Source organism: Balearica regulorum, chromosome 6, assembly GCF_011004875.1.
Source record: "Balearica regulorum gibbericeps isolate bBalReg1 chromosome 6, bBalReg1.pri, whole genome shotgun sequence".
In the NCBI taxonomy this organism is placed as follows: Eukaryota; Metazoa; Chordata; class Aves; order Gruiformes; family Gruidae; genus Balearica; species Balearica regulorum.
Window position 1 is genome coordinate 41495613 of NC_046189.1, and position 27971 is coordinate 41523583.

Sequence of the window (27971 nt, forward strand, 5' to 3'; positions counted from 1 at the left end):
ACGATGAGCTGGAGGCGGCCGAGCCCGGGACGGGCAGAGGAGCTGGGCAGGGACGGTCACAGGACCCAGGGAGCTTTCACCTTTCCTTTCCGGCAAGGACTTGACTGCGCAGGGAACAGAAGACACTCCGCCATGCGTGTTAAACAAACTGGTTTATTCACACAAGGCAACGCACACACATTGCGGACAGGAGGCCAAAAGGACATTCCAAGAAAACAGATCCCCCTCTTTCTTAATACTGCAAACTCTTTAAGACAATTTTCTGTAAGAAGGACGATACATCTATTGAGCAGGACACGTTCACCCTGAACCCCAGACAAGAGGGAAGCGGAACCTCGGTCTGAACTCAAAGTTGAGGCTGCAGCCGCACGGAGGGGCAGAGCTGGGGCAGCTCAGCCCAGCACCTGCCCCAGCCGCGCTTCCATTCCTTCAGCAAGTCAAAACACTTTGAGTCTGATTCATCTGAAATTTAATGGCCAAGAGCCATAAAGTCTAGAGAGTTATTCAGTCATTCGGCAGATACATCACAGTGTTCAATGTAAGCAAGAGTAGTGCCTATTATTTCTTAGAAAAGATGCAGCGATAAAAATAAGGAAAAAAAATTATCTTCCTATCAGAAAACAATTCCTGTAAGAGATGCAGCTGCAGCCCCGTCCCGCTCAGCTCTCCTTTCTGAGGGACAGCCTCCGAGAGTTACACTGTTCCACAAGTGCACGAACATCTACAAACAAAACTCAAAATAAAACGAACATTGTTTTTTAAGGTTTACTTGTTACAGAAACAATCTGATTTTTTCACATTGCGATTTCTGCCCCAAATGAAACACAATGCACGTGTCGCATCAAGGCTGTATGACAGACCAGGATTTCTCAACACACGTCTCTGCGTGGTGACACTACAGACAAATTCAGTTGTTGCTTTCAGCTGACTGTGACTTAGACATAACAGGTTGCCAACTCATAATAGAAGAAAATTGATCTAGTATTGATATTTTCAACACCCATGAAACAAATACATTACAATAAAATTCTCCTTAGAAAGTTGCACAAATTTCTATGTTAACCATTAAGAGTTTATATGAAAAAGCAGAAGTTATCTACCGTTGATTCCTGATATAAAACAGTAGGTAGAAACCTAATGTAGAAATCTGAAGTTAGAGAAATCCTTTGGCAGCATGTTCAGTTACAATCAGGCCTTAAAAATAAATATGATAATGTATAGAAGTATGAAGAGAAAAAACAGATCCTATTAACACCAAAACCCTCTAAATACACTATTTTAATAATCATTAAATTATTGTACACTATCTACAAGTTGCATATCACAGAATTAGGAATATAAGAGATGACAGAATGACAAATCCTGCATTTATAAAATTTCAGGCTTTAACAGAACGCATATATGTAGCTGTGTAGAAAATCTCAGACAATCTCAGACAAATGAATATATACATTATTTATATTTAATAATTAACTGAACATAATCAAATCACATCTGTCTAGCTACCTCGATTTAAGATACTCAGTATTTCTGCTGGACCAAAGTCTTGAATCCAATAAAAATACCTACCTTTGTCTCAATTTACTAACAAATGGGCAATCTTCAGAAGTGATAGCAAGGTTTAGTTGGACTACATACTGACTTGGAACAAAGTAAACTCTTACCAAAAAAAATGAAATCTCCAAGTTATAATAATTTTGAACAGCAGCACTGAAATTAATTCTTCTTAAAGAAGGCAAGGAACAAGTTATCAAAATACTTCAGTATTGCAACATGTATAACTTATACTCAGCTACTTCAAGGGGGAAGGATAAAGACAAATTAAAGTCACATCAAAAGGAAAGACAAAAGCTTCCTTCCAATTGCACAAATTTAAATTTAAAAAAAAATTGATTGAAAGAGCAGGTACTGAATACCTTATTGCATAAGCATTAGGCTGCAAATGAATAAGGTCATGATACTAAATAATTAAATAAAATGTAACCGAAATGGAGGTGGCACTGAGTGAAGGCTGGTTTTTATTACTCAACAGTCTACGATCTGATTGTTCCCATTTGATAGAAAATTTATACACCAAACAGACTTATTTAGACATTTGGGAGTTTCATGCATTTAATCAAGATGTTTTTATCAGTTATATTCCCAATTTAAAGATTGTTACTCATCATAAAATTGTTAAAATAGGTATAAATATGACTATGCTAAAGTGAGTAGGTAAATAGTGATTTCTTTTTTCAGTGGCTGAAACAGTAAGAGAAAGAAACCCCACACTCCTGAAAGATAATTCAGCTCATCTGCTACTCTTGTACAAACCCGACCCATTAAAAAAGTGCATCAGGGAAGAAATTCTTGGATTTCTTTTCTTCGCCACCAAATGCTACGCTTCCACAGTTCTGCGGCAATTCCTGTTCCAAAGACACATCAGTCATTTGCAATGCGCAGCCACTCCTTGTATTAGAGGAGGAGCACAATCCCACTCACGAAGCCCGTGTGTTCGGCCTATGCAGATAGAGCGTTAAATACAGCTTTTTCAAACAGTTTAAGAGTTTCTCTGACTGTAGTCAATGTTCATTTAGACACGTACATGGTGGCAGAGAAAGGAAATCCAAGAGAGGCAAGAACCCCCTGGTCCCGTAAAGACAATTCCTGTTCCGCTCAGCTCCCCCGCGGAAAAGAGAACAAGGCAGATTCTCACAGTCTTAAGCTTCCAACATTCTTGAGCCCCCTCCTTCACCACAAGGAACTACAATACTCCTTCACATCTAAATACATCCAAAAAGGAAAAGAGAAGAGATTCTGTACAAGTGTCTGGCTCAGCACCTCATATCCACAGAGTGCCCACACAGTCAGCTGGGAGCCGCCCTTGCCTGCACCTGCAAAGGAGACTTGTGCTTGCAGGATCGCCTCTGCCAAAAGGCACAAGCGAGTGCTAGCAACCCCCCCACTTGCTTGCTTCAAAAGAAGTTCTCTGTAGTCTCCCAAAATCTAACGGGCAGCACTGTAAAAATCTCATTTCTCATATTTCTGTAGGTGCACGGTCCTCACTGTCACAATAGCAAATCATTTTCTCTTCCAGCTCTCATCTGCTGAACTTGCGCAGTTGTTCAGGTTACGCAGCACAGAGAGAAGGTGGTCTCTCAAGCTGCGGAGATTCTCTAGAGCCACTCGGATAGCAAGATTACAGTAAGATACCAGAGGATGCAACGCATAACGAGAGCAACGCGTAACAATGATTAGACGTCCTCGAGTTTTCATAAACACATTGAAAAGAAAATTGGTTTTGGACAACCTTTTAACTTAAGATTCACAAGTGGCATTTCTTGAACCCACTGAAATAAGGGCTGAAAGTAATTGGAAATTATTTCAAACCATCAGCTAATCTAGTTCAAGCAATCTCTAGGCAAATGCTTAACAATCAGATCTGATGCATATTTTTACTCTGCATCACCCTAACGCAGTAAGTTGGGTTTTTTAAAAGGAAAATGTATTTTGATATCTGTGACAGGTATTCATAAAAATCTTTAGGTCAGGCAACCTTTATTCATTAATTCAGAAACGTGAGCTGGTTTGTTTTTAAAGGAGAGGCTGTTGATGGTAATTTGTTTGCTGCTGTAGAACGGAATGAGCGGGAACTGCCACAGGGTAGCCTGGTCCTTGAGGCACACTCGACGTGTTATTCTGGTACGCCGACATATCCACTGACATTCCCATCTGCTGCTGGGCATAAGCAGCTGTGCTGGCAGCTGACGGAAGGCCAGGGTTCTGGTTCACGTACGTCTGGTTTAACACAGAATCCGGTCCTGGGCTGTAACAAAACCAACCAAATTAATTCCGACAAGTTCACATCAATTCATCTGATAAGCTGATTTGCAAATAAGAATATTGCTCAGTCCAAAAGCGATCTGTAAATTTTCAAAATCAAACAGTATTACAAGTCATTGTAAATACGTCATGAACACACAGCCTCTACACAAAGTAGTTAAGTTACCATCAGGAAGAAGGTGATGTAACAGATTGCTGAAGCAATACCTTAAATATGCAGCTTGAGCTGGCTGACTTGCTCCAGAAGAATTTATACTTTGAGGCAGAGACCTCAGCTGCCCCATCTGATCAGGTCCTAGGCTGTAACCTGGGGAAATGGTGACTTGGTGAACACCCTGGATCATGTAGTTCCCACTAGGTGGCTGTACAGGATATGACTGGGAAAAAAAAAAAAAAGAAAAAAATCACAAACCAACATTGTCTACCTTTTATTTTCAATTCTGTAGCAGAAATGTGGCACAGAATACCACAACAATGAACAAATATGTTAGGGATTAAAGGCTGGATGAACACCAATTACTTTTTTCAACAAGGTTCTAAAACCAAAACATATAAACTTCTCATAACACATTTTAAATAGGCATCCTTTATTTCATCAGAAGGTACCTTTTTCAGAAACACGCTAACACAGTCAGTGCTTAATATCTGAAAGAAGAACCTTTTGTATCAAGTACAAGACCTCTGCCCCTCCCAAAAACTTGATTTCTTTCTCTCTAATTTCCCTTGTCTTTAAAACGTTCAATCTTTTTACATATTTTGATACACAGAGTTGAGTAGGAAGATGGGAACTGTACAAGATTTGTTATTTAACACATTTTGGAAATTAAAGCCTAAGAATATTCTAAGACTATAACACAAAAGGAAAGTAAAAAATTGAGTTCCTTGCATTTCTGGTTTAAAATAATGCAAGTCTTTACTCAAAATTCAGATAGAACAGGTGGTATAACATGCTTAGTCTACAGAAGTCTACGCTGCTCATTGGGTTTGGACTTGGGACAGTACATGGACGCTGAAGGGACAGACAGCTTTGTATCAAGTAACTGCGCTATGCTCAGCATAGTTAGCATCACCTTGTATTTTTGACTGCTGGAAGCATGCATCTTGGATAAAACAGTAAACTCCAGTTGCCTTTTGGCTTAAGTTACTGTTTAACCTCCAAATATAATGAATTTTCCATCGTTACCAGGAGTTAAGGACACAGAATTACTTTTAACTGACATATTTTCAGATCTAGACGTTGCTATGGCAACTATTCTTTTCCCACTGAACAATTAACATTAAAGTAAAATTCACTTAAAGTAAAAACACTCATTCTATGCTTTCTCCAAAAAGGATCTTTAAACCACCTCTTTCTCCTCCATTTTTGTTTTCTTAAAACATCAATATGGCACATTACAGATACTGTAAAACAGTTTTGAATAACTACACCTCCTAATACAACATGTTCATTTCTTCAGAAAAAAAAGAGAGCTAAAACCAGAGTAGTGTTTCTATACTTAGATACAGTAAGCTGCACTCACGATTAAGGCACTAATACTAAAGTTCACTCTCATCCCCGCTATTAGATGGAAGGTAACGTTTTACTTTAAGACTGAGGACGTGACTCACAGCAAGAATATCCACCAAGCTGCTAAAACACACAATTGTAACCTTAAAAAAAATAATCATGGAAGGAATCTTTTAGTATCTTCAATACAGTATCTTTCTGTTAAGAACAGCACAATTAACAACCATACATTATTCTACACGCAGGTAACTGCAACTTGAAGTGCTCTGTTCTACTGCATAAATGATATTTTATTCTAAAGGCTATAAAAAGTCACCAGGCAATGTCAGATTGTTCGTAGGCTAGCAAGAAAGCTTATGCTTCGTTTTTGCTGTCATCTTTTTAAATAGAAGTCTGTATCAGGAAAGTCTCTATTTCCAGAAAGTGATACTGACCTGCACTGACACACCAGAAGACGTAGGTGGGTATTGTGCAGGATGGTGGAGTTTTGAGTAGGCTGAATACATCGGTGTTTCATTCATCAGTTTGTTATAGAGCTCCAGAGCTTCTAGAACTTTCACATTCAATTCAGATAATTCCGAATGTTTTCTGTTTCAAAACAAATATATGCTAACACTAAGTTTCTCTAAGATCTAGTGTTAGATGGTAAAAAAGAAGAGTGGGTCATTAAACAGTTTTGAATATGCAAGGAAAAAAAGCTACCAATTTCTTAGACACCTATATTGTAAAGCTGCCGTTCTGTTTCATACACCATTCTGTTTCTTACACCAATGGGACTGGAAGCAGAGTCCAAGTGGTGAACAACTATTCTTCCCCAGCTGCAATAAGGCAAACAACTCCACAGGAGTTAGTTACCTTTTCTTTTCACCCTCAGATAGCCCTAGGAGTCTGAGAGGGAAGAGGTGAGGATATCGTTGGATAGATTTTCCTGTCACGGAGGACAGTCAGCAGCAGACTGAAAATACCAAGCTCTAGACAGATTGCAAAAGGCTACAGTCAAAAAGTGCTAATCTAAAACGCACCCAGTAACTTATGCAGTAAGTTTTGGAGAGCAGCAATCAAATCCTAGTACACCCACTGGGACTTTGGTACGTAAGTGTTAAAAAATAAAGGTAGGATTGTCAAATTTCTTTCTTGCAAGATATTCTAGCTTGGAAGATGAAAGAGAAATACCCAAAAAATTGAATACAACTGCACAATTTAAAGTCAATCATAGTAAATAATGCAGAAGCTACATTATAGCTCACCTATCTATCTCTTCTAGTTTTTCATCTATCATTGGACCCATCTGTTGACAAATATCTGCGAAGACAAAAGTGTCAAGGTAGTCAATGTCTTGCACAATTACAAGTTTAAATGCAGCCAAAAAATACTTTATCCAAGTACACTAAAACAGCGTATAAAATTGGAGAGTGCACCTAGGTGTCACGCGCGTCCCATTCCTCCAGCCCAAACAGACAGGAAAAATACTTTGGTTATTCTGCTTTGTCATCCTCCCTCCTCTTTCCCTCTACCCTCTCAAACAAAAGACTTTTGATGAAACACGTGGAAATTTTGCATTTCTGCTCACACTGTACAACATCTATGACCTTCATCTCCTGTTGGAATATCCAATCTAGACTACCTCACTATCCACATCTGCTCTGCTGCAGAGCTTCATTTACCTTTTACTTCTCCCATTCTTTTTTAACATACACCCAATTATTATTCCACACCTTGAACTAATTGGCTCTTAAGTGAACTGAACTTCCTCTCCCCTCCTAGCCAGCAGTGTTTTGGAGAAATTTTGACACAAAATTAATTGCTTATTTCAAGCAGAGTTTTATAGGTGGACAGATCTCGCAAAGATCAGGCATTGTATGCTAGCTGGAAGTCATGCAAATTGCTCTGCTAAACATGGAGTTGGCTTGGCAACTATTAGAAAATTCAGAGTTATACATACAGCCACATGCTCCCACTGGGAAATAGCTATTCTACAGTACACCATTAGTACAGACCATGGATTCTCTAAGCTTAAAATAAACGCAGAAGAATTACTAGCTCAATTCACAAAAGGTAATTATGAAAAGAAATACAAAGACTAGCTAACTTAGTGCTCAAAGTACCTTCTGAGTCCAGAAGATCTGGAGAATCAAGCTTTAAATCTGTAGGATCTATACTCTGAAGTACCTGCAGTGTTTTATCCATCTTATCCTAAAAGGTGAGGAGAAGATTAGTAAGTTACTTCTGCAGAATGGCAGAGAGTGTTTCAATTTTCAAATCGTAAGAAATAAAAAAGTTCTTTATATAACAAGAAGTATCCACAAACAGTCAGTAACAAAAGAATGTTTCAATCAATGTAAAATCACAGCAATTTTTCTATGGAAAATGACTGCATACCTCATCTATATAAACTGGCTCAGGTTCTGCTTTCTTAATTTCTTCTGTAGTATCCTCAGGAACAGAATTTTTATCCACAGTTGCTGAAAGAACAAACATTAGTTTCTTTTCTGCAGCTGTGTTACTATGCTAACTTAAAATACACATTTCCTCCTTGCTTGCCATCAGATCTTTAATGAGAGAGAAATTTGAGTAAGTACTTTTAACAGTGATGCACCTAGCTGCTGCAGAAGGGAAAATGGGTTTGCCTAGAAAACGTTCTGACAAGCTGCTTCCTTTGGGCTGTTAGCCTGATAATGAACCTAGGCCCAGCAAGGGAAAGACTCCTGAGTCATACTAGCATCCAGAAACACCTCCAACACATGTACAGTTACTTTCAGCCAAGTCGTAAGTGTTAAGATTTATTTTGGTATCATGAGCATGAATAACGCTAACAATGTGATTCTTACAAACCACTGACATGGGTATGAATGTTATTCTATACTAGGTCTGATGTCTGAAAAGAGACTCTGACATTTTAAATGGCAACTTACTGGATTCATATGTAATATGTTATTGACAAAGAATTATGGTAAATTGAACAGAATTTCTGTAACAGGAAAAAGGTAACAACTTAGAGAACCAGAAGATTGAAATCGTTGAAATGAGCTACAGCTGTGGCATATGCTTGCTTGCTTGTTTGAAACAAGGGCAGGATTTCTCTCTCAATTCTTTCCTTGGACTGATTTCAGGAAATTATTTTGCTGATGGGCCGATTAGTAGTTCCACCTTTCTAAAATAATCTGTCAGCTTTTAGTAGCTAACTTACCTGCCTCGGGTTCCACATTTAAGTCTGAAGTTACAAAATTAGATGGAAACAGTCCTACTCCTCTATGATTTTCACCTTTCCACCAATTGGCGTCACTGGGGAAATAAAGATGGATTAGCAAACTCTGAACATTAATGCTAGTGTCAGTAACATATTTCAGGCTTTTGACTGAAAACCTGTGATATTTTCCTGTGTATCCGGCAACAAAGGCAAAGGAGAACATTTGTAGGATTAGCAGCAAAACCAAAGACAGGAGCTGGGGCAGAAGGGTGGGGAGGAGAAGAGGAGGGATCGGAGGAAGTAAAATCATGCAGCAGCAATCACTCAAAACTTAACACAACTCTTCAGTTCTTTAGATTGATTAGATGATAGCCCATTACAGCTTCATCTAAAAGTTTACAAGAAGTACACAGGTGGGGACTAACATTAGAAGTATAATTGATCTGTCACAGTCTATTAAATTACAACAGCATTAGCAGGGAAGAAGTTCTGCTGCCTAGCTATCATTGGGGCAACAGTGATAACAACAATAATTATCTTAAGTATTTTTCTTCAGTTTTGTTCTTGGCAGATGCGATGTTTACTAGCCAGAGACTTAATTTCTGGAAGTAGCTAGAATTGAACACTGTAATGCCTATGTACATTCTTATAACCTATCTTATCACCAACTAACATTTATCTTAAAAACTGCAAACAAATTGAACCTACACTGCAGCATGAAATACCCAATGTAATATAGTGAGGTTCTCCCTGCACTAAAAATGACTTGAAGTCAAAAACTTGTGGTATGGAAAGAATAGTGGGATTGAAGGAGGCCAGAGTGACAATATACATTACTGGGGGGAGGGGAAGCATCAGAGGGAAAAACTGCTATCCTAAGAAAACAGCAATTCTGGAATAAAGGCACCTTCATTGGGGTGTATTATACCTGTCGTCCAAAACAAAAATAATTTCTCCACTTTTAAAGGTGAGCTCATTGTCCTCAACGGCTTCAAAGTCATATAGAGCTCGCACCTTCCTCAAATTCTGATTGTTTTGCTGAATTTCTGCAGAGGGGTACAACGATTTAGTTTCCATTTGTTGCTGTTTCTGCTCTTGCAAAGACAACTCGATAGCTGCAATTAGGGGAGGGAAAAAAAAAGAGTTGGTATATTTTATCCCTGTATACAAAGGCAGTTTTCTTTCCTCATAAAAAAAAAGAAAAATATTTATTGCTATATTATAAACATAGTCTGTATCTGCTTCTCTAATATTTTGAGTTTAAAAATCTTCGCTCCAAACTACTAGCTGTATTTCACATTTCAACAGCTTTACTCTGCCCTACAACAGGATTAAAAGACAAGACGTAATCATGCACAAGTTATGAAACATTTAAAAAACTTCTGCTTGTCACGATACAGCCCACTAACTGAAGTAGTGCACACATTACTACAGTTGGTAGCATCATTAGCATGATCAGAAACACTGATAAATTCTTCACCATGACATCTGAACAACAGTAACTACATCCAAGAAAGAGGAAAAAGAACAAAACATTTGAACTTTCTAATTTTTTTAAAAGCATCAAGATGAAGGCTAAAATAAAACATGTGGGTGCAGAAGGGAAAAGACCAAGCTCTCTGGAGAGAAAGCAGTCACAATACAATGCTAGTGGCTGTGTGATGGGGAAGAATATCTTACCCCAAATCCTCCTCCATGAAGAAAACACCTTGAATGATACAGTATACTAAGTCCCACCCTTTGCTTTCAGTTCTAAGCTGCAGAAGAGAGTACAACTTCCTATTGCCATGCATTTTAACAAAACCTCTAGAGCACAAGTCTAAGCCAAGGCTGTGACTAGCAATTTACCTTTAGCTATATCTTCATCTTCTTTGTTTTTATTTAACGATGAACCATTCTTAGCAGCATTTGTGGTAGCCTGCAAATGTTTTAACAATAGAGTAAGTTCAGGTTGCAAAGGAAAAAGAAAGCTCTATAATTATATACGTAAAAAATTAGAACTAAGTTGTTTCTGGTTAGCAGCCTCACTGTAGCATTTCATTACTGAATCAAGATGACCTTCTAGAAGACAAAAATATTACTCTTCAGAATCTCAGACGGGTTTTATTTTTTCAGCAAGGAACAAAGTAAAAGAAATAATCAGATCTAATTTAAATAAGTAATCTCATTTAAATAATTTTTGTAGTCTCATTTAATAAAGTGCGACTACTCATTTAAATGACTGCTCTTTCCACCTTTGTCCTCCACCCCTCCCTTCAAAAGGGAAGAAAAGCTCTTTGGAGTCCTACATCTGCGCGGACCCAAATTATTAAGCAGCAGCTGAACTTGCTGAAAAGGGAGATCCCTCTGTGTCACGGCAAAAAGCCACCATCTCTCTCTGCTGGTGGGATGATGGGAAAAAAGAGCAAAAGTACAGGAGCTGCTGACTTAAACAACACGAGTCTCACAACAGCATAGTGAAATCCTTCTTAGAGTTTTCATTCCGACAAGGAAGTCTTCCTGCACAAACCTAGTTTCAGGCACCAGCCGTGTCTAGGACTTACCAATGGTCCTAGAAAACAATTCTGTACAAGTGTTCCAAATACTAATAAGCCTCGGCTTTGCTTGTTTGAAGTGAAGTGCATGAGGTAAAAACATCAAGATGTCATTTTATATGTATTTGTAGGAAAGGAAGCATAATTGGTTGCCAGTATTCTAGATCTTCCATGTTTCTGCCATATGTTTTAACACATATCCTAGATTTAGAAGTGAAAACATCTTTGTGGAGGAAGGAAAGATTGTAAAAGTAAAAAAAAAAAACCTCTGTGTTTAATACAGAGAAAAGTAAACTTCATGTAAGGAATAGGTAATAGAAGCTGCAGTTCTAATTTTCAGGACTGATCTTCACCTGACTCATAATTAACATGAAAATATTTAGAAGCATCAATAATAAAGCACAGAAAAAAACCCACCTGTCATCATATCTGCCAGCTAGAAGGTTAGGCATAATACACCACCAGAAGTAAAATACCAAGGGTGAGGTTAGGGATTGGAACACCCCACCTACGGCAGAGCCAGGACAGTTCCTGGCATGGACAGGTAACTGCATGAACAAGAAGTGGGCACTCAGAAAGCATAGCACAGATTATATTCAAAGATGTCTCAGTTCCAGATACTACCCTTTGTTTTGTGAGACTCTGAAGAAAAATGAAGGTATGTGCTCCAAGTCAGCCATTAGAACCATGAAACACCAAGTACAAAGCGTGGGTGTAGAATTGCTTCAATTTAAGGTGGTGACAACTCAATGAAGCTCTAAAAATGATTGGAAGAAAAGAAGGATCTAAAATGAAACAACTCATAAGGGCATCATGAAATACTCTTTAGTCTGTTCTTATTTTTCTTCGGAAGGCATGGACATAAAGAAGGAGAATGAATAGAAGTGAACCTAAGCGTAAGGAGGCAACCAAACTAGAACAAGGATCCTCTGATTGGAAACACAAAAGATCTCATTTGCACAGCTTTTCATTTTGTTCACTGCCAGGGTACCATGTATCCCAAATCAGGTTTTACCTGCGATCCAACTGCAGGAAAAGTTACACCTTCTTCTTTCAAAGATTTAATGGTTGCAGATATTAAGCTACACTGTGGGTCCTTCTGAAATTCTTCTGACCACTCCACCATTAGAGTTTTTAGCTTTTCGCTTACTTTTGGATGAGCCTGAAAGACAAAATTGCATAAAGAGATGCTTGTACCTCAAAATGAACAAAAACAGTAGTTCTCGCTCGGCAATACTTTGCCACCAAACCCATTTTACTATAAATATCCTTAATAACTGTTTCAATCAAGAAAATTTGGAAAACAGAGCCTAGAATAGATGGTCTTTTATACACAGATTCTGGTATTACAGAGAACATGCTTAGCTTCTGGAGCATCATCCTTTCATTGGAAAGCTGGCATAGTTTCCAACACCACTACCCCAACACAGCAACAGACTGCAGGTAGTTCAGATTTCCCTGATTCTACCAAAGAACTGGTTATTTTAAATCAGGGCTCCCTGAACCCTTACAGCAATCCTCTGAGGCAAATTCTCTTGCACAGCCAAAGCTTAGATTTTGCAGGCAGCTCACCTACCTATACTGCTGTTATTTTAGTGGAGTCAATTTTAGGTGCTTAAGGAATGGTTAGGGAAGAAGACCAACAAACTTTTTGACTTTTCAAATGCTAGCCATGTTTCCATCTCAGCCTGAATTTCTCCAAAACTATCTACCATGCTTACCCCAACTTTTCTGCACCTCTATGTTAGTTACCCTTCACTTTACCTCAATTTTCTCTTCATTACTTCTAATTTGTATTGTTGTTCCCCTTCCAACCACATAAGTCGGTCTTATATAAAAGACTGTCTTTCCCTACAAGACAATACCCCTTCCCTACCTTTTATAACCTCTGCTGTCTTCTCCTTAGATGCCAGAACACATTTCTCCCTGCTGACTTCTCAGGTGACAGGACCTCGCAAAAACCTGATCTTTGTACCATTTCTGTATATACACATATATGTATGCCTGTCTCAATTCAGATTCTCTCACAAGAAGGAATTACGCATTAGGTACGGTGACACCCAGCTCATGGGAGAGTTTATACTATTGGCTTCTGAACTGGGAATTGAGGTGCAGGGACACAGTCTGGTAAAGGGAGATATTTGCTTACAGTGGGGGCAAACCAAGGGCAAGTTCATGCTCTGCCTCCAGTTCCTCTGGCTCACACATTCTTCTCTAGCCTCTCGCATGAGAGAGTCTCTACAGCTCACCTTCCTCCACAGGATTTATGACTACTCTAAATCCACGTAGGACCACTGATTTAATTCAACACTGCAAATTTTATGTGCTAACAACCTCACCCTAAGTGATAATCCACCTTCAGAAAAGCAGGTCAGAGTCATGTATTACCCTAGTGCATGGCTAAAGAACAGCCTTCAGAGTATACCTCAGCAACATTAAACATCAGCTACTGTTAATCCTGTGTAATAACAGTGTTAAAAAATTTACTGGAACAAAAAGAGCAACTCTTCGATAGAGCAGCTAATATACATAAAGGTCACACTAATGCTACAAGGGTAGAACATGGACCAGAGCACTTCAGACTCCATATACTTTCTGGTTTTGTTGACAGCTGATGAAAAGACTATAGTTTGAACCCAAAGCACCCAAACTAACCTCAGGATACCTGCTGGTGAATAAGGGTTCTGGGGCTGCTGGGCTCGCCTACATCTGCTTCACTTGGCTTGTAAGGATAAGAGCCTGGGACTGCACCAATGCAATGCATAGCCAAGATTTCTCATCTGAGTGTAGTTCAGATCACATTGTAAGCCTGTGCCTCACATGCAAACATATGCTGAACAGTAACGTTGACAAGTTTGGGCTCAAGCATGCATCTAATTGAAAGAAGAGATGTCGCTCGATAGGCTCAGTATCAGCAGAAAGACATGTTATGCTTGCCTGAACTAATCTTCTTTTGGAGAAAAGGGAGAAAATACAATTTTATCTACCCTCTTAAGATTATTCCTCCAAGTGGGCCAGAGACAGGGGTAAAACATAAGTATTTCCCAACAACAAAATAAATTATGCTCCAGTAGACCATTCTTCAGTGGGACTAAAGGTTTGTTTTTAACATCCACAAGTGCTGTCAGACCATGAAGGTCAATGTTCTATTTCAGAATGGACCATGGCTAATGAGAACAAAGGGGAGGACTTTAAGACCTATTTTTCCATACAAAGCGAGAAACAGAAGAGCTGTGAACTCATTTTGCTTCCCAGCAATTTTATTAGTTTCCTTAATTGCTTTGCTCCACCTCTGATGATTCCAGGCCTCCCATATATTTGAAGACTAACTTGTTTTTAGCCCATTAGCCATTTTTGTCTTCAACTGGAGCAGTAATTAGGGGAAAGCTGTTTCTGCTTATTCAATTCACTACATCCAGATTTAGATCCCATCAGCTGCTTGGCCCTAACCATTTAGGTCTTCCTTTCTTGGTTACCTCCCCACTCAGCATTCTAAGAATCTCTGGAAACTAAGTTAGTTGTCTGAAGACTTTATCCTTTTCCTTTTAAAAATGTAGTTTAACTTTCTTACAGTTTTCCCTTTGCACTTCAGCCCATTAATTTCATTCAAGCCAAATAAAAACTTTCTTCAAAAAAAGCTGCCTTCACCATTAACAATGGTGAAGCTTGAGCTTAGGAGGAGTCACAGATGCAGATTTTAATTAAAATTGCTCGTGTAATTTTGTAAACATTTTGAGTAGGTATTATCAGCCTGTCACTTCTTTAATACATTATATTTTCATAGTAAAAATTAAAGTATATGAATTTCAGTGATAAGACAAATAGCCAGCAGTATTTGCAATTGCACCAAAACTAGAAAACGCATGGTAACTACATTAGTTTTACCAATTCCTTGCTATGCTGAGACAAAGCAGTTACCAAAATAATTCTCCCCCCGTACTTAAGGTTATAAAAAATTACCTTATTTATTATACTTCGAGCTTCACTAGCAAAATCACGAGAACATACTTCTAAGTGAAATATTTTTCCACAGTTTGATACACAGGCTCCTAAAAGCTGACAACAGAAATACAAATGTGAAAGTGTATGAATGACAATGAAAATAATCCAAAATAAAAGGATACATAAAAAGAATTGCATTTAATCCTCTGTTCAGTGTGCACACTCTCAGTGACTTCTACTGAAGATATATAAAGGTGTTAATTGATCAGTACACATTTAATAGCGGTATTACATGAAAGAATACAAAGGGCGTTTTGAAAATAGTGATAGTCTACTCACTGTAAGTGCTTGCAAAGCCACATGGGGAACTTTATGATTTACTCTCTTCATGATGGCTTTAAGGCAATCCTTTGCTCTGAAAAAGGAACACAGAAACTATTTGTGATAAACGTGACCGACGTGATCTGCATAATGAATGATACCAGGTACGCAAGTTGGGTAAGCAAACAAGACTGGGTCTGTTGAAGAAAGTGCAGCTTAACCCAAACTGTTCCCAGAGCTACTCTGGAAAAACTTCTTTGCTCTTATGTGTATTGGATTGGAACAGGCTCCACTTTTTACACTGGCATTTTGTATTAATTTCCATAAAGCTGCTGACAGGCCATAAAGGGAGCAATCACCATTAAGCTGAGGAAATGGATTTGAAATAGCCAATGAAAGAAATGTCTATATAAAAAAAGAATGGGGAGCGGTGATGATTAAAAAAATGGCTTATTTTACTGGCTACTGTAAAGGGTCTCTACGGATTTAAAAATTGCGCTTATAGGTTGTGAGCTCTTGGATCTCATTTTCAAGACACTAAGGATACATAAAGATTTTATAATTTGTTTCAGCAAAATCTGAGATCACAGCATGGTAGAGGTGGAAAGGACCTCTGGAGAGCTAGTCAAATCCCAAGATATGTATATATAGATACGTATAGAACAACAATTAGCACTCTAAATGTTACTCTACTAAGGAGTTTCATACTTAAAATGAGCATTAAAGGCATGCAGCAGCTACATGAGCTGAGGCATATGCAAGGCTTCATTAACGCTATTATTGTGAAATCCCTAAAACCATGAAATCTCTATGTAAAGAGCTGATGCAGTATCTTTACAACTAGCGTCACTTGTAGGATATTGAGCTGCTACATTATCAAAGCACAGAAATGTCTCTCTCTGCAAGGCTGCGTTTCTCCGCGCAGTGAACTCAGCTCGAAGAACCTGTGCTCTTCACCACTAAGGCTCTGGTTCCCCGGTCACTTTACGCAGACACAAGTGAAAGCCACTGATGAAAGCAGTGGACCAAACACCTACCATCCCTTCCTACAGCAACACGGTTCCTTCCCGACTGAGGCTTTAGCAGTCATGCAGTGCCCGGATCAAGGAACTGATCTGGCTGAGCACGTTAGTTTTCAGCCAGATCACTGCCGAGATCAGATTCACCAGGAATCCATCACACAAGGGGCTAGAGGCAATATTTGACAACCCTCTTCAATGCAAATTCTCTCATGGAATTGCAAACTTTGGCAGAGCTTAAAAAAGCCTGTGTAGAAATGAAACTAAAACTGTTGCACTGTTAACATTAGAAAATATGGTTGTTTCAAGGTTTTGTTTTGAAAGATGTCGGTCTCAGTGTATTTTGAGAAAGATTTTATGCCACTATATTAAACAAGATAAGCAGCATCTATATTCACATTTTGGTTTAGAGCAGTAGTCTAGTTTTGAAACAAATTTTCTGATTATTCCCACATGTTGCACATTTAGTTCACAGTGAAGTGTTGTGCATGCAAATTTATTTCCTTTTAGAAGCAACTAAGCCAGAAGCTTCTCTGTGCACACGAATGTGCTCTAACCTCTCAAGGAGCCAGGAGAGTCAGAGCCTGTGACGGGATCTGCAGGCAAATTTGCACCAATGCTAGTGTGGCTATTCAGTTCAGGAGAAGAGACTGAACCTGTTCGGATGGAGGGGAAAAAAACAAAACACCCTGAGCAGCAAACTGGATGGACACAGTGGGTTCAGTACTAACTGCTCTGGTTTACTACTCCAGCTCCATCATGCTGAGTTACTTGGTGACATACACATAGCCAGAAAAGTACGGGTTTAGTCCTAATATTGAGTATGTTTGGTCATAGTTAATGCAGAAACAACCCAAAGTCAACATAGTTGTTGTTAAGCTATGTATTTATTTAAGGGTAGGCAACAATACTTATTATTTTCAGAAGATGGCTCTTAGTGAAGGGCAGGAGGGAAAAAATACAGAAAATTGAAATACGCTAGCAATAGGGCATTTCAAATTCAGAATTTAGGATTTTATTGTATATACAAATATATATAAAGATTTAATCACATATTTTATATATATAGTTAGATATTTTGCACGTATAATTAATTTTTTTTTTTATTTTTTTTTTTTTTACAATCTCCCTCCTCCAAAACAAGTAGATTTAAAACAGCTCCCTCTCCAAAAATCTTTTGGCACTAAAAAAAATAAACAGATTTTTAATAAAGGACTCAAAGAACATTCTACACTTTTTTTTTTTCTTTCAGGACTAAAGATTCCCAGACTGGATAGATTCGTTGTTATTCCCTGTGGGAGGTAATTAATTAAAAAACACATACAAAAAAAATTCCAAAAAACAAACCCAAACTTTCTCAGTGTAGTAATCCTAAAATTTACATATAACTGATAAAAATTCTAAGATCACTTAAGAATTCAGCCTATGCACTAAATCAGGTTTACTTCAAAATTTAAAACATGTTATCACTCAAAAACATTACCTTAAAATTCAGCAAATACTTTTGGCCATTATAGGATCACAGAACTACCACCTATGTTTCAGTATTATCGCTCAGGCTAAACTGATTCAAACCAATCTGTGTTTCGATCCCAATTTTTTCACCTTTTCTCCTCCATAAGTCCCATTCTTCCTAATGAAAACACACAGACAAAATTCCCATCATAAATAGCTAACTGTCCTAGCTAGATAATTTTCTGCAAAGAAACTAGTTCACTTTTTCCTGCTGGCACAGTTGCTTCTTGAAATTTATGCAAGATCATTAAATATGAATAACTTGGTCTACTGTGCAAAACTCCATAAAAATTGGAATGCACTCAGCACACACAAATTGCTCTACTAGAAATCCTGTTGGAACACTTCTTTCAAAGAATTTTAAAGCCAACTACATATATGTGTAGAGCTTGCAGAAGTGTCAGGTTGGTAGCACTTTTTGCACAGCTGAATACGATGAGCATTTTGAGACGCGTTCTCTCTGAAACAGTAGATGCCTTCACATGAAATTACATGTTGTAATGCTGAGATACAACTTACCCATTAGGAGTACTTCCAACTTTGTCACATATATCCATAATAAGACCCCAGTCCTCACTGGTGTTATATTCATTTGTAGCCTTTTCTATAAAGAAAAACAAGATTAATTAAGTGTGATACCCCATTAAGTTCAGATTCTAGTCAACAAACACTCAGTCATACAAGACTCCACATACAAAATGCTGAGAGGCAGCATCTTCTACAGATTACCACTAACTCTTGCTATCTTGTACGTACCAGTCTTCATATGGTAATCGCAGCACTGGACCAACAGACGTGATAAGTATTTAAAAGATCCAAAAATAGAAACAGGTCTTGAAGTGTAGTGTTGTAAATGATGAAACAGAAACTGTTTCTGTACAGTTTGTTTAGTTACTCCAAGCTGAAGTCATAGCTCTAGTTTGCAGTTTGCTCAAGGTCTTCATGCCATTATACACGGACGTTCCAAAAAACCCAACAAAAAAAGAAAAACCACCCAAAAAAACCCCCATGCACATCTTTCGAACTCTAAAGAAAAGCCATCTCCTCATATCTCCTCACTCAACACATTTACTAAAACACTTTTTTCTACTAGATTTTTAAGGAAATCCAAACATCACAGAGCAAGCACTGAGAAAAATAAATGGCATGGAAGGATTAATAAAGAACACAGAGGGGGGCAACAAAAACCAGACTGCTCTGTCAAAAGAATGCATCCCTAATTAATATTTGCAGCATATCATTCTATGTATAAACTGACATGGCTTCATGTTATTTATTTGTGCTTTCCTTTTTTTCTTAGAGCCATGTTATTTTAATCACATGTAAATATTACAGTTCTATTAAAATAGCTTATAAACAGCAAATTTAATATTTTATACATTGCATTTGCTGCCTTGGGATTTAATTTTAACCTGCCAATTTAATATTTTAAATAAACTCAAAGATAAGTACTTTTAGATTTTTATGTCGTATATTAATCCTGTCAGAATGTACTTCATAATCATGGCAGTATCATAATCAGTATTTTTACAGAATTATAATTCAGTAAGAGAAGCCACTAAATCCCTTTGGGGCCGAGTATTTTGAAGAGTATTTAGTAGATTAAAGCAGAACATAATGGTCACTCACTATTAACGTGATACTGTTCTGTGATAGCAGCTGTTCCAAAATGACAAGGTTTACTGACAGCAATACGACTGCAGGATAAACCCAATTTCATGTATGCAATTAAGCATCTTCTCGGATAATCAGCTTCACTGCTTAGTTTTGCAGTTAAAAGTTGCAACAACACTCGGGCTAGCTCAGCAGAATGGCTTCCACAAAGAAAACACAAGCATAGCAGTCAACAGTGCCCCTAAAAAGCTTTTGTTACAGACGTAAAAGCACACCAAGGAGGAATGAAAATTTGCAATTTTGGCCATAGGTTATCTTCACAAGCTTAGAGTAACTATTTAAGGGAAGAAAATACCGTGTATTTAAGGGAAATATGTTCCTACAGCACAAACCTTCTTAAAAACTTGCCCAGAAGGGACACAATTGTTAAATTTTCTTGTAAGTGCATCAATATTTTTAAGACAGTAACACAAAATTCATTGTTTGTTCTTGAAAATAAATGAGTGCCTGCAGCTTTAAATGCTTTACCATTCAATTTATTTTAAAAAATAATCAAAGCAAAACAACCCCTATATGCACATTTCCTGGATATGTGAACAGTAAGTACCAAACAATCAAGAGCAGCGTAACGCAATGTTTGGCGCACACAACTTCAGCCTGGTGTTGCCTATGAAGTTCTGCCAGCTAAAACTGTTCTTTAAAAGTGTCGCCTTGCATGTCTCCATCCCCAGTGGTGCGAATCCTCCCATCAAAACTTGTCAAATTACTCCATCTCATCAGTTGTGCATACAAAGCCAGCCCTCCAATGACAAATGGCACCAACGGCTATAAACCAGACATTATTTAATAGCATTGCCTGCTGTCTCCCCTCTGAAGGTGCCTCTTTCAGCAAGTTCCCCTCTTCTAAGAGCAGAGAGGGAGCAGCTAACAGTAAACAGTAAGAAATGGCAGTATGTCAACAAAAAGGCATGGAAGTCAAGAAAAATCAAGGGAGTATTTCACACTCGAGTCTTCAGAACCTAAACTGCCACAAACAGCAGTGACCAACGCTGCACTTGGGCCCTTCCAGGTCTCCCCAGTGCCCACTGGCTCAGGAGGATGCCAGCTCAGCTGAGACACTGGAGCGCTTTGAGATGGGTGGACACAACTAGCGAAGCAGGCCTCAAGACAGGTCCTATCATATGTGTAAGCTTTGGAGTATGTGAAACAACAAATAAAACCCCAAACCCAGGCCTTCAAAACTTCCCTCTTCCTACACTCCCTTCTCTTTCCCTCCACTACTCTCCTTATAAAATGGGAAATAAATAAAATCATTTACTTTTGGAGAAGTTATTTAAAAAAACATAATTGCACCCACAAAATACATATAAGATACTTTGAGAGAACACACTTACTGATTCGCTAGTAAAAAGCACTCTTCTAAAATACCACAACAAAGGAACAAAGTGAAATAGTTACTCAGACATAAAAACATGTAGGAAATTTAAAATTGATTGTTTACAAGCCGGTCAAATGCAAGCTTGTAAACTGAACCTGCTGTGTAAACACTGCAAAACCAAGCACTTTGGCTTTGTACATGCTGTCAGGCAGATCCAAAAAAAAAAAAAATCCCTACGAAGAGTGCCTGATAAGAAACAGAGTAAAACAAGTGTAGTGGTGCAGCTTTGCGGAGCTCCAGCTCCTTCAGCCTGCCGGGATGCATCAACAGCTCTCCTCCCTTTACAGTGTTGATTATGTAGACAGCGTCACTTGTGTCCTCTACAAAAGAGTCAAAAGCGCTTGCCAGAGGACATACCGAAGTTTTCCTGGACACAGAGGAAATCAGGATCAGCTTTGCCTGCCATGACAGATGTTCCATGCTATCCTGATCAACTCTTCCACTGTCAACAGGAAGGCTTAATGCTCACCAGGCTTCTCTGACAAGCTTTCAACTCCACACTGTTTACACCTTGAAGAGCAGCATAGCTACCATAATGCTTAGCACTACTTACTCACAGCTCCTGTGCTTCTCCTCCTCTCCTCCAACCAGCACGTACATGGAGGCACGTCAAATGCAAACTCCCTCCTCTTGTATCTACGCAGCCTCTTCTAGGAGCAGATGCGGTCCCAGTGAGAATATGAAGGCTGCCCTACGGCAAACTCTCGAAACTTTTGAGGTTTCTTCCCTGCCAGCATGACAAATTTAACAGCATCTGTTTTTTTGCTTAACATGAGCTCCAGCTGAAGAATAATCTTGAAGGATAACTACTTCACAGATGCTGAGACATGGACTTTGATCAGAAGAAACAGATGTGGGAGGATGCATTCTCCAAGATTTTTTCCATGCTAAGAGAATATAAACTTTAAAAAAATGCTATGACTTATACTCTGTAATCCTCCAATTAATGAAGGAACACAAGACTTGAGCTTACTTTTACAGAAATAACGATAAAACCAAAATATGCTTCTTTTTATTGCTGCTTGGTATATTTTTTAAACCCACAAAGAATTAAAAACCCCACAATTAATCATTTTTAACTGGATCAGTTCCCTGATCTGATTTGCCATGCAGCTGCACAAAAAACCTATGCCAACACAAGAGAGGAGAGTGCACTAAAATGAGCAGCTGGGAAGGGGATGGGAACTGTTTGCTGATATTACTGCCAAAAGAAGAACTGCTTGTCAAGCTACTGCCTTAAAACACTGTCACCAGCTCTTCCAGAAAAGAAGGTAACGCTTCACCATGGCATGCTAAAGTCAAGGTTTTAGGACCCTCCCTCTGCCACACAACATCCAAAAGGACTCCTGCATCTGAAAGGAAAGTTGGTGTCACCCTTTCCAGCCTAACTACACTAGATCTTTTCCCCTTTTTAACAAAAAAAAAAAAAAAAAAAAAAAGAGATGGCTAATACACATAAATAACACCAAAAGACATGAGGGGGAAAAAAAATACTATGAGGACTGCAACTGGGCAACACATAGCAATCCTCAAAAGCATCCCTGTTTACATCTTTTCAAACATGAAGCCCTCAGTCTCTAAAGATCCTGGCATAACGTCAAAGTGTCGCAGATCATTCATAATTAAGTGTGCTACTGCACGTTCACTCTTACAGGCCTGCAAGCACCAGGCAGAGCTCGCAGGCTCCATACTTTGCAGCTTTCACACAGCGCCTGTCCCCGGGCCACCTGCATTTTCAGCAACGCACAACCAGCACTGCAAATCCCAAAGCAACGCACCCCATTTCCAATACAACCCAGAATTCTGCAGGTATGTTAGGATCTACATTCACAATGGCAAGAAAACAGCAGGAGCAACCAGGGGAATCTTAAAATATCTATATGAATATGAAAAGGAAGGAGACAAAGGGAATTGCAAGAACCTGACAGCCCCCAGAATTCCCCAAGCATGATACGAGCACCTCAAAAGTTCTGTGGAAATCTCTGCCAAGGTAACCAACATGACACTTTCATTCCTACCAAAAGTATATCACAGTGTTACACAACACAGATCTCTCTGACTGCTTCTGCTGGAAATCTATATCCCATTTAACATACGGCATTAGCATTTGACACTGACACAGCGAAACCAGCAATCCCGGTCTGATGACAGCTCTACCTCTACGCTCTGCCTAGCATACATGACCTTCAAACTTGCAAACTATTTATTATTTCAGTCCTGAATTCCCTTGAGCCAAGCTTGTCAACAATGCCAAATAACATGTCAATTAAAATTAAAAATACTGGAATGTAACTTTTTTCCACCTGTGTCAATTTTTGTGCTAGAAACAGTAAACAAGCAGGCAAGCACTGATTTAGCACAAAGAATTTTTCAATTTGAGATGGTATTTGCTAAAGACTGTGATCATTAAAGTAAAAATTTTCTAGAGACTGATTTGCCCCCCAAAGCTACATGAAATAAAATCTTGTCTGCAGATAAATATTTCAACTTTTACACAAAGCTATTTTAAGCATATAAAAACAGAGTTCACATATGAAAATGAAAGATTAAAAAAAAAATACAAGGACTACTCCAGACTGCTGTTTTTCAGAAGATAAAGCAGGACCACATGGATGAAAACCAGAAATTTAATCCCACGCACCTTCATTTGTTTACTTTGCCTTTGTATAGCCAACTTAGAAAATTCTAGCTTTGATTTAATTAGTTATTATAGACACGATGACATTATAGTCATATGACTTGCATTTCCAGTAACGCTGCATGGTCCACTCGGTCCTTTCTGAAAAGGCAACCCTACTTGTAATGATCCCTAGTCTCTATTAATGTCACACTCAATATTATATTCTAAAAAAATTGGATCAAAGTGGAATATTAAAATAACTTTTTGCAATGTAAATCCAGTTCACCGAGAAGGCTTTTTGAGACACATTTTTTGCTTAAAAAGTCTGACATTTTGTTTCATTGAGTCAGCTGGCCAATAACCTGGAAAGCAAACAATTCCGTTTGTCAGACAATCTGCAAACTACAAGAACAACAATGAAAAGACTAGGGAGGGATTAACAGAGACTTGTACTCTGGAGCCTGGAAAGCAGCAAAAGGAAAGCTACCAACATGTTACATAACGAAACACCCCTCCCAATATAAATAAAACAAAGTAAGGCTATGATATATCAGAAAAATAATCAAGGCAGAGGTAGGGGAGCAGACCAGTAATAATCTCAAAAATGAGAAAGAAATGCCATAAAATTGCAGGCTTGGAATTCAGGAATTTTAATCATTCAAATCAAGGTAAAGCCATGGACTGAAGACTGGAAAATCTTGTCCCTACATTTCAAGAAAAAAAGAAAGACCCAAGCAGCACCCCAAAAAACCACCAAGTAGCTTGTCCTCAAATATTTGCAAGACTTTAGACCAAATGTCAAAGACAAGAATTATTACAGAGAAACGAAGGGGAAGGACGGTGATTCATAACAGAAAGCAGCTACTCTTCTAGGCAAGGATATCTTATCAAAGGCTAATCTAACATCAATCGTCCATTCCGATTGCAAACATTCCATAGGATGCCATGTGCAAGGTATTAGCTAGAGTTCTTGGATGACTCTACATGTAACATAAAGCACTCTAATGAGCGTAGGGAACGTTTACTTCCTGAATGCCTCAAAAAGTCAGTCTTGAAATCAAAATTAATATATCCTAGCTGACACTGACAGCAAGGGTAAGGGTCTTATAGGGAAACTAGTGGAAAGTTGGAAGGTATAATCAAAAAAAGGAAAGGCTAAAACATAGTAAGGGGAAATGTAAACCCTTACATTGTGTAAATGTAAACTCTTGAAAACTGGATTAGGTAGAAAAAGGTAACAGTTAGTAGGACAAAATGCAAATTCACGCAGTCAGTCAATAAAAGATTCTCCTGGAAACTAAGTGCTCAGCACTTGTTGGAAACAAGAGGAGACCTGTAAGTACGCTAAGTTCCAGCACAAGAGGACGCAGCCATAAAAAGTCAAATACAACCCTAGAATGAAACACCCAGGTAAACATTTCAGCAAAGCACAAGGAAACATGAAATACTATCGTACAAGTTATCAGGGATCCATGGTATGGTGTACAATTCTGGATGCCAGTCAAACTACACAGAAAAATACTTCCTATTCCCTTGATCACGTCAACAATCTTATGAAGGAAGGCTAACTAAACAAAGATGAAAGGGAATAGGCTCATTCTTTATTGAAGGAGCAACTACTTAAGAGACGAAGGTTATTTAAGAGGAAGGACAACACTGGGAAAACAGTAAGTGCACATGAACTAACTATGAATAGATTTAGACAGGAAATTAAAAAGCTTCTAACACTGAAGAACTGAAGTTTTGGGGTATCCTCTCAATAAGAAAAACAGATGAAGGAAACCACACTCCTCCTAAACACTATTGCATAGGTTAATCTTGCGACACTGCAACTATATACAAAGCAACCAAAGCAGGTGCCAAGGAATTAAGACTCCGCACAGCTCTGCTGAAAAGCAAACATACAGGTTTAGAACCAAGGAAGCAAACACAGCTGTGGCAAAACAAAATCCACATTTACCTACATTTTCTAAAGGTGCCCCAAGAAAAGAGCAGTACTTGATGTGTGGTCTGAAGAGAGAGCTGAATCTACCTCATCAATTGCTGCTAACAAAAGCGGGGTCCTGTTCTTCCCATCACCTTTGCAGGGACATCCTGCTCCTCTTTTTCACTACCGTTTCACAGGCCCTGCTCAGCTCATTCAAATCACCAAACTCTCAAACTCATCACCTTCATAGATGATGCAACTCACCAGCCAAATAACTAATTTGTCAGAAGAAAGTTTCTGCCAAAAAGAGCTGAAACAGCTTAATGGTGAATCAAAAAAAAAAAAAAAAAAGCCCCAAACCAACCCACCACATGAGTGGATGGGGTCATGGAAGAGGATGTCTCCAGTAGGATCAGGCCATCAGCTGGGCTCAACTATTTCCTCAGTATGTTTTGGGAGCTTTTTTAAATGAAAAAAGAAAACAAAATGTAAAAAAGGTAAATCCTGACAGAAGCATATGAAAAGCGTTGAAAACTGCTCACGTAAATACTGCAAGTAAAGGTACATACCATCCACATTTGATAATTTGATATTCTGGATGTTTTTAAAAAGCTCCTAATGGTAAACTGATTTTTTTTTTTTCCTGGCAAGGGACTGTAAGATTTAGCCTCAATAATTACAAAGTTCCTATTCTGTTGCACTTGTTTACTTGTAATAAGCACAGACAAGTTACACTCAGGATATGAAAGGCAAAATTGAAGAAAACGCGAACTGAACAGACTGCCACTTTTAAAGTACTACGGTCTTGAAACTTTTGAAGCATTTAGGTCTGCCAGAGAATTCTGCACAGCTGTGAGTTCCCAGTTCAAGAAGTCTTCACTTGTGCAAATACATTAGTTAGAGCCATGTGAAAGATATGTCTGGCAACACACACCTAAAACTTCACAAGGTATTTGAAATAATGACTATGCATAGCTGGTCTGGAAAGTTTCTGCTTTCGTTTCAATTATAGGTCAATATTAAAAATTTCATGATGGTTTGTGAGAACATAAAGAAGAAAGGAAATGCTTTTATTACACAAACTTTGCAGACACATAGGAAAACAGGGCAACTTATACTCAACAAAAAAAGAGATGGCATGATAATACAAGCACTCACAACAACCTCTTCCATCTGTATACATCCCAGCCTTGACAAAAACCTCAAGAACGCTGAATTCTTCTCTTATCTAAAATTCCAGTGTAATAAGACATGTAAATCTGACCCTGGTATCTACCTTAATTACTTTTTCCAGTACTTTGATTCAGAATAGGCATTGCTAAAAAAAAAAAGGCAGCAAAAAACCCTAAAAAAGCAACTCACAGACCAAGTTTGACACTCAAGAAAGCACAAGACAGAGGAGAAGCACAAAACAAAACAACTGAGTCATCATCTTCATCCTGTCGATGGCACCAACTCCGGTCAGAGTTGCCTCATGGTTTTGTAATGGGAAGAAATCTCAGATCAGGCTTGATGCCCCCTTAGCATCAGACGTTGAAAGAGGCATAAAAACGGGTTCCTACTGACATTATTATAATAGAGTTGGGTTTCACCCTCGAGTTCTACACCAGATAACAAGTTTTACATCCCACTTCACAGAAACCCGATATACCGAGCAACTTCACGTGAAAGGCAGGAGGCAACAAGACATCTCAAAGACGGGCCACAGCTGTAGAACTTTACAAGTTACAGCATGACCGGCCGCAAAACACTTCCTTAAACCGCTGAGCACATGCGGACCTACCCAGCGTCCGGGCCGGCATACCCGACCGGCCCCATTTCCCTGCGGAGGCCACAACACCGTGAGGGAGCCCAGCGGGCAGCCAGGGCAGGCCGGGACGGCGGCACGGGGTACCCGTAACCCTGTCAGGAACGGCACATCGCTTTTTTTCCCTGAAGCTTCGCGGCGGGATCGCCAGCAGCTGCCAGCGCCCCGGGGCCCGGCGGACCGGCCGCTGGCTGAGCAGGCCTGAAAACACCGGCCGTCGGTACTCCTTCTCCCTCAGGAGCCCAGGACCCGCCGCGGGGAGGAAGAGGTAGAAGAGAAGGCCGCCGCCCCGCAGGCACCGGCCCTACCGGCCGCTCGGGCTCGGGCCCAGCCGCCGCCGCCGCCCGGCCCCCCCGCACCCCGCCGTCCCGCTCGCTCACCCACGTCCTGCTCGAAAGGGTTGGGGGCGAAAAGCGGCATCTCGGCAGCGCCGCCCGGCCGGCTACCCGCTCCTCAGCCGAGACACCCCGGCCGCCTCAGCCGTCCGACCGCCGCCGCCTCAGGCCCCCCGTAACTGCCCCGCCGCGCCTGCCCCACCGCGCCTGACCGTGCGGCGGAGAAAAAGTCGCAGCAGCACCGCGACGACGCGCCGGTCAGGCGGGGGGTGAGGGAGGACGCCGGTATCGCCCGGCTGGACGGGGAGGAGCGGGGCGGGCAGCGGCCGCGGCAGCAGCACGGCGGCGTCAGGCGCTCGCTGGGGCACCCCGGCGGGACAGGG

The 27971-nt window shown here is 39.5% G+C and overlaps 1 protein-coding gene across 2 annotated transcripts; it reads right to left on the reverse strand.

Moving 5' to 3' along the window:
• Positions 1-136: 136 nt before the first annotated feature.
• Positions 137-27971, reverse strand: STAM2 (signal transducing adaptor molecule 2). 2 transcript variants are annotated; one of them, XM_075757364.1, is made up of 14 exons: positions 27634-27971; positions 18367-18451; positions 15332-15407; positions 15011-15106; positions 12066-12212; positions 10365-10434; positions 9445-9631; positions 8517-8611; positions 7709-7791; positions 7435-7522; positions 6577-6631; positions 5764-5917; positions 4030-4199; positions 137-3805 (listed from the first exon to the last, which is right to left on the reverse strand). In XM_075757364.1, the coding sequence occupies exons 1-14, from the start codon at positions 27671-27673 to the stop codon at positions 3574-3576; spliced, it is 1578 nt and encodes a 525-aa protein (XP_075613479.1). In that variant the 5' UTR covers positions 27674-27971; the 3' UTR covers positions 137-3573. The 2 variants fall into 2 exon arrangements, with proteins under 2 accessions (XP_075613479.1, XP_075613480.1); XM_075757365.1 differs by lacking the exons at positions 15011-15106; positions 15332-15407; positions 18367-18451; positions 27634-27971 and adding an exon at positions 13706-13819.

Bases quoted from the DNA above. Each gene is read 5' to 3' on its own strand.
- STAM2 (XM_075757364.1), bottom strand. From the start codon at position 27,673: ATGCCGCTTTTCGCCCCCAACCCTTTCGAGCAGGACGTGG. The intron at 8,612-9,444 runs GTATAATACACC...TTATTTCCCCAG, and splicing joins ATTTTTGTTTTGGACGACAG to TGACGCCAATTGGTGGAAAG. The intron at 4,200-5,763 runs GTCAGTATCACT...TTTTTTTCCCAG, and splicing joins CTTCTGGTGTGTCAGTGCAG to TCATATCCTGTACAGCCACC.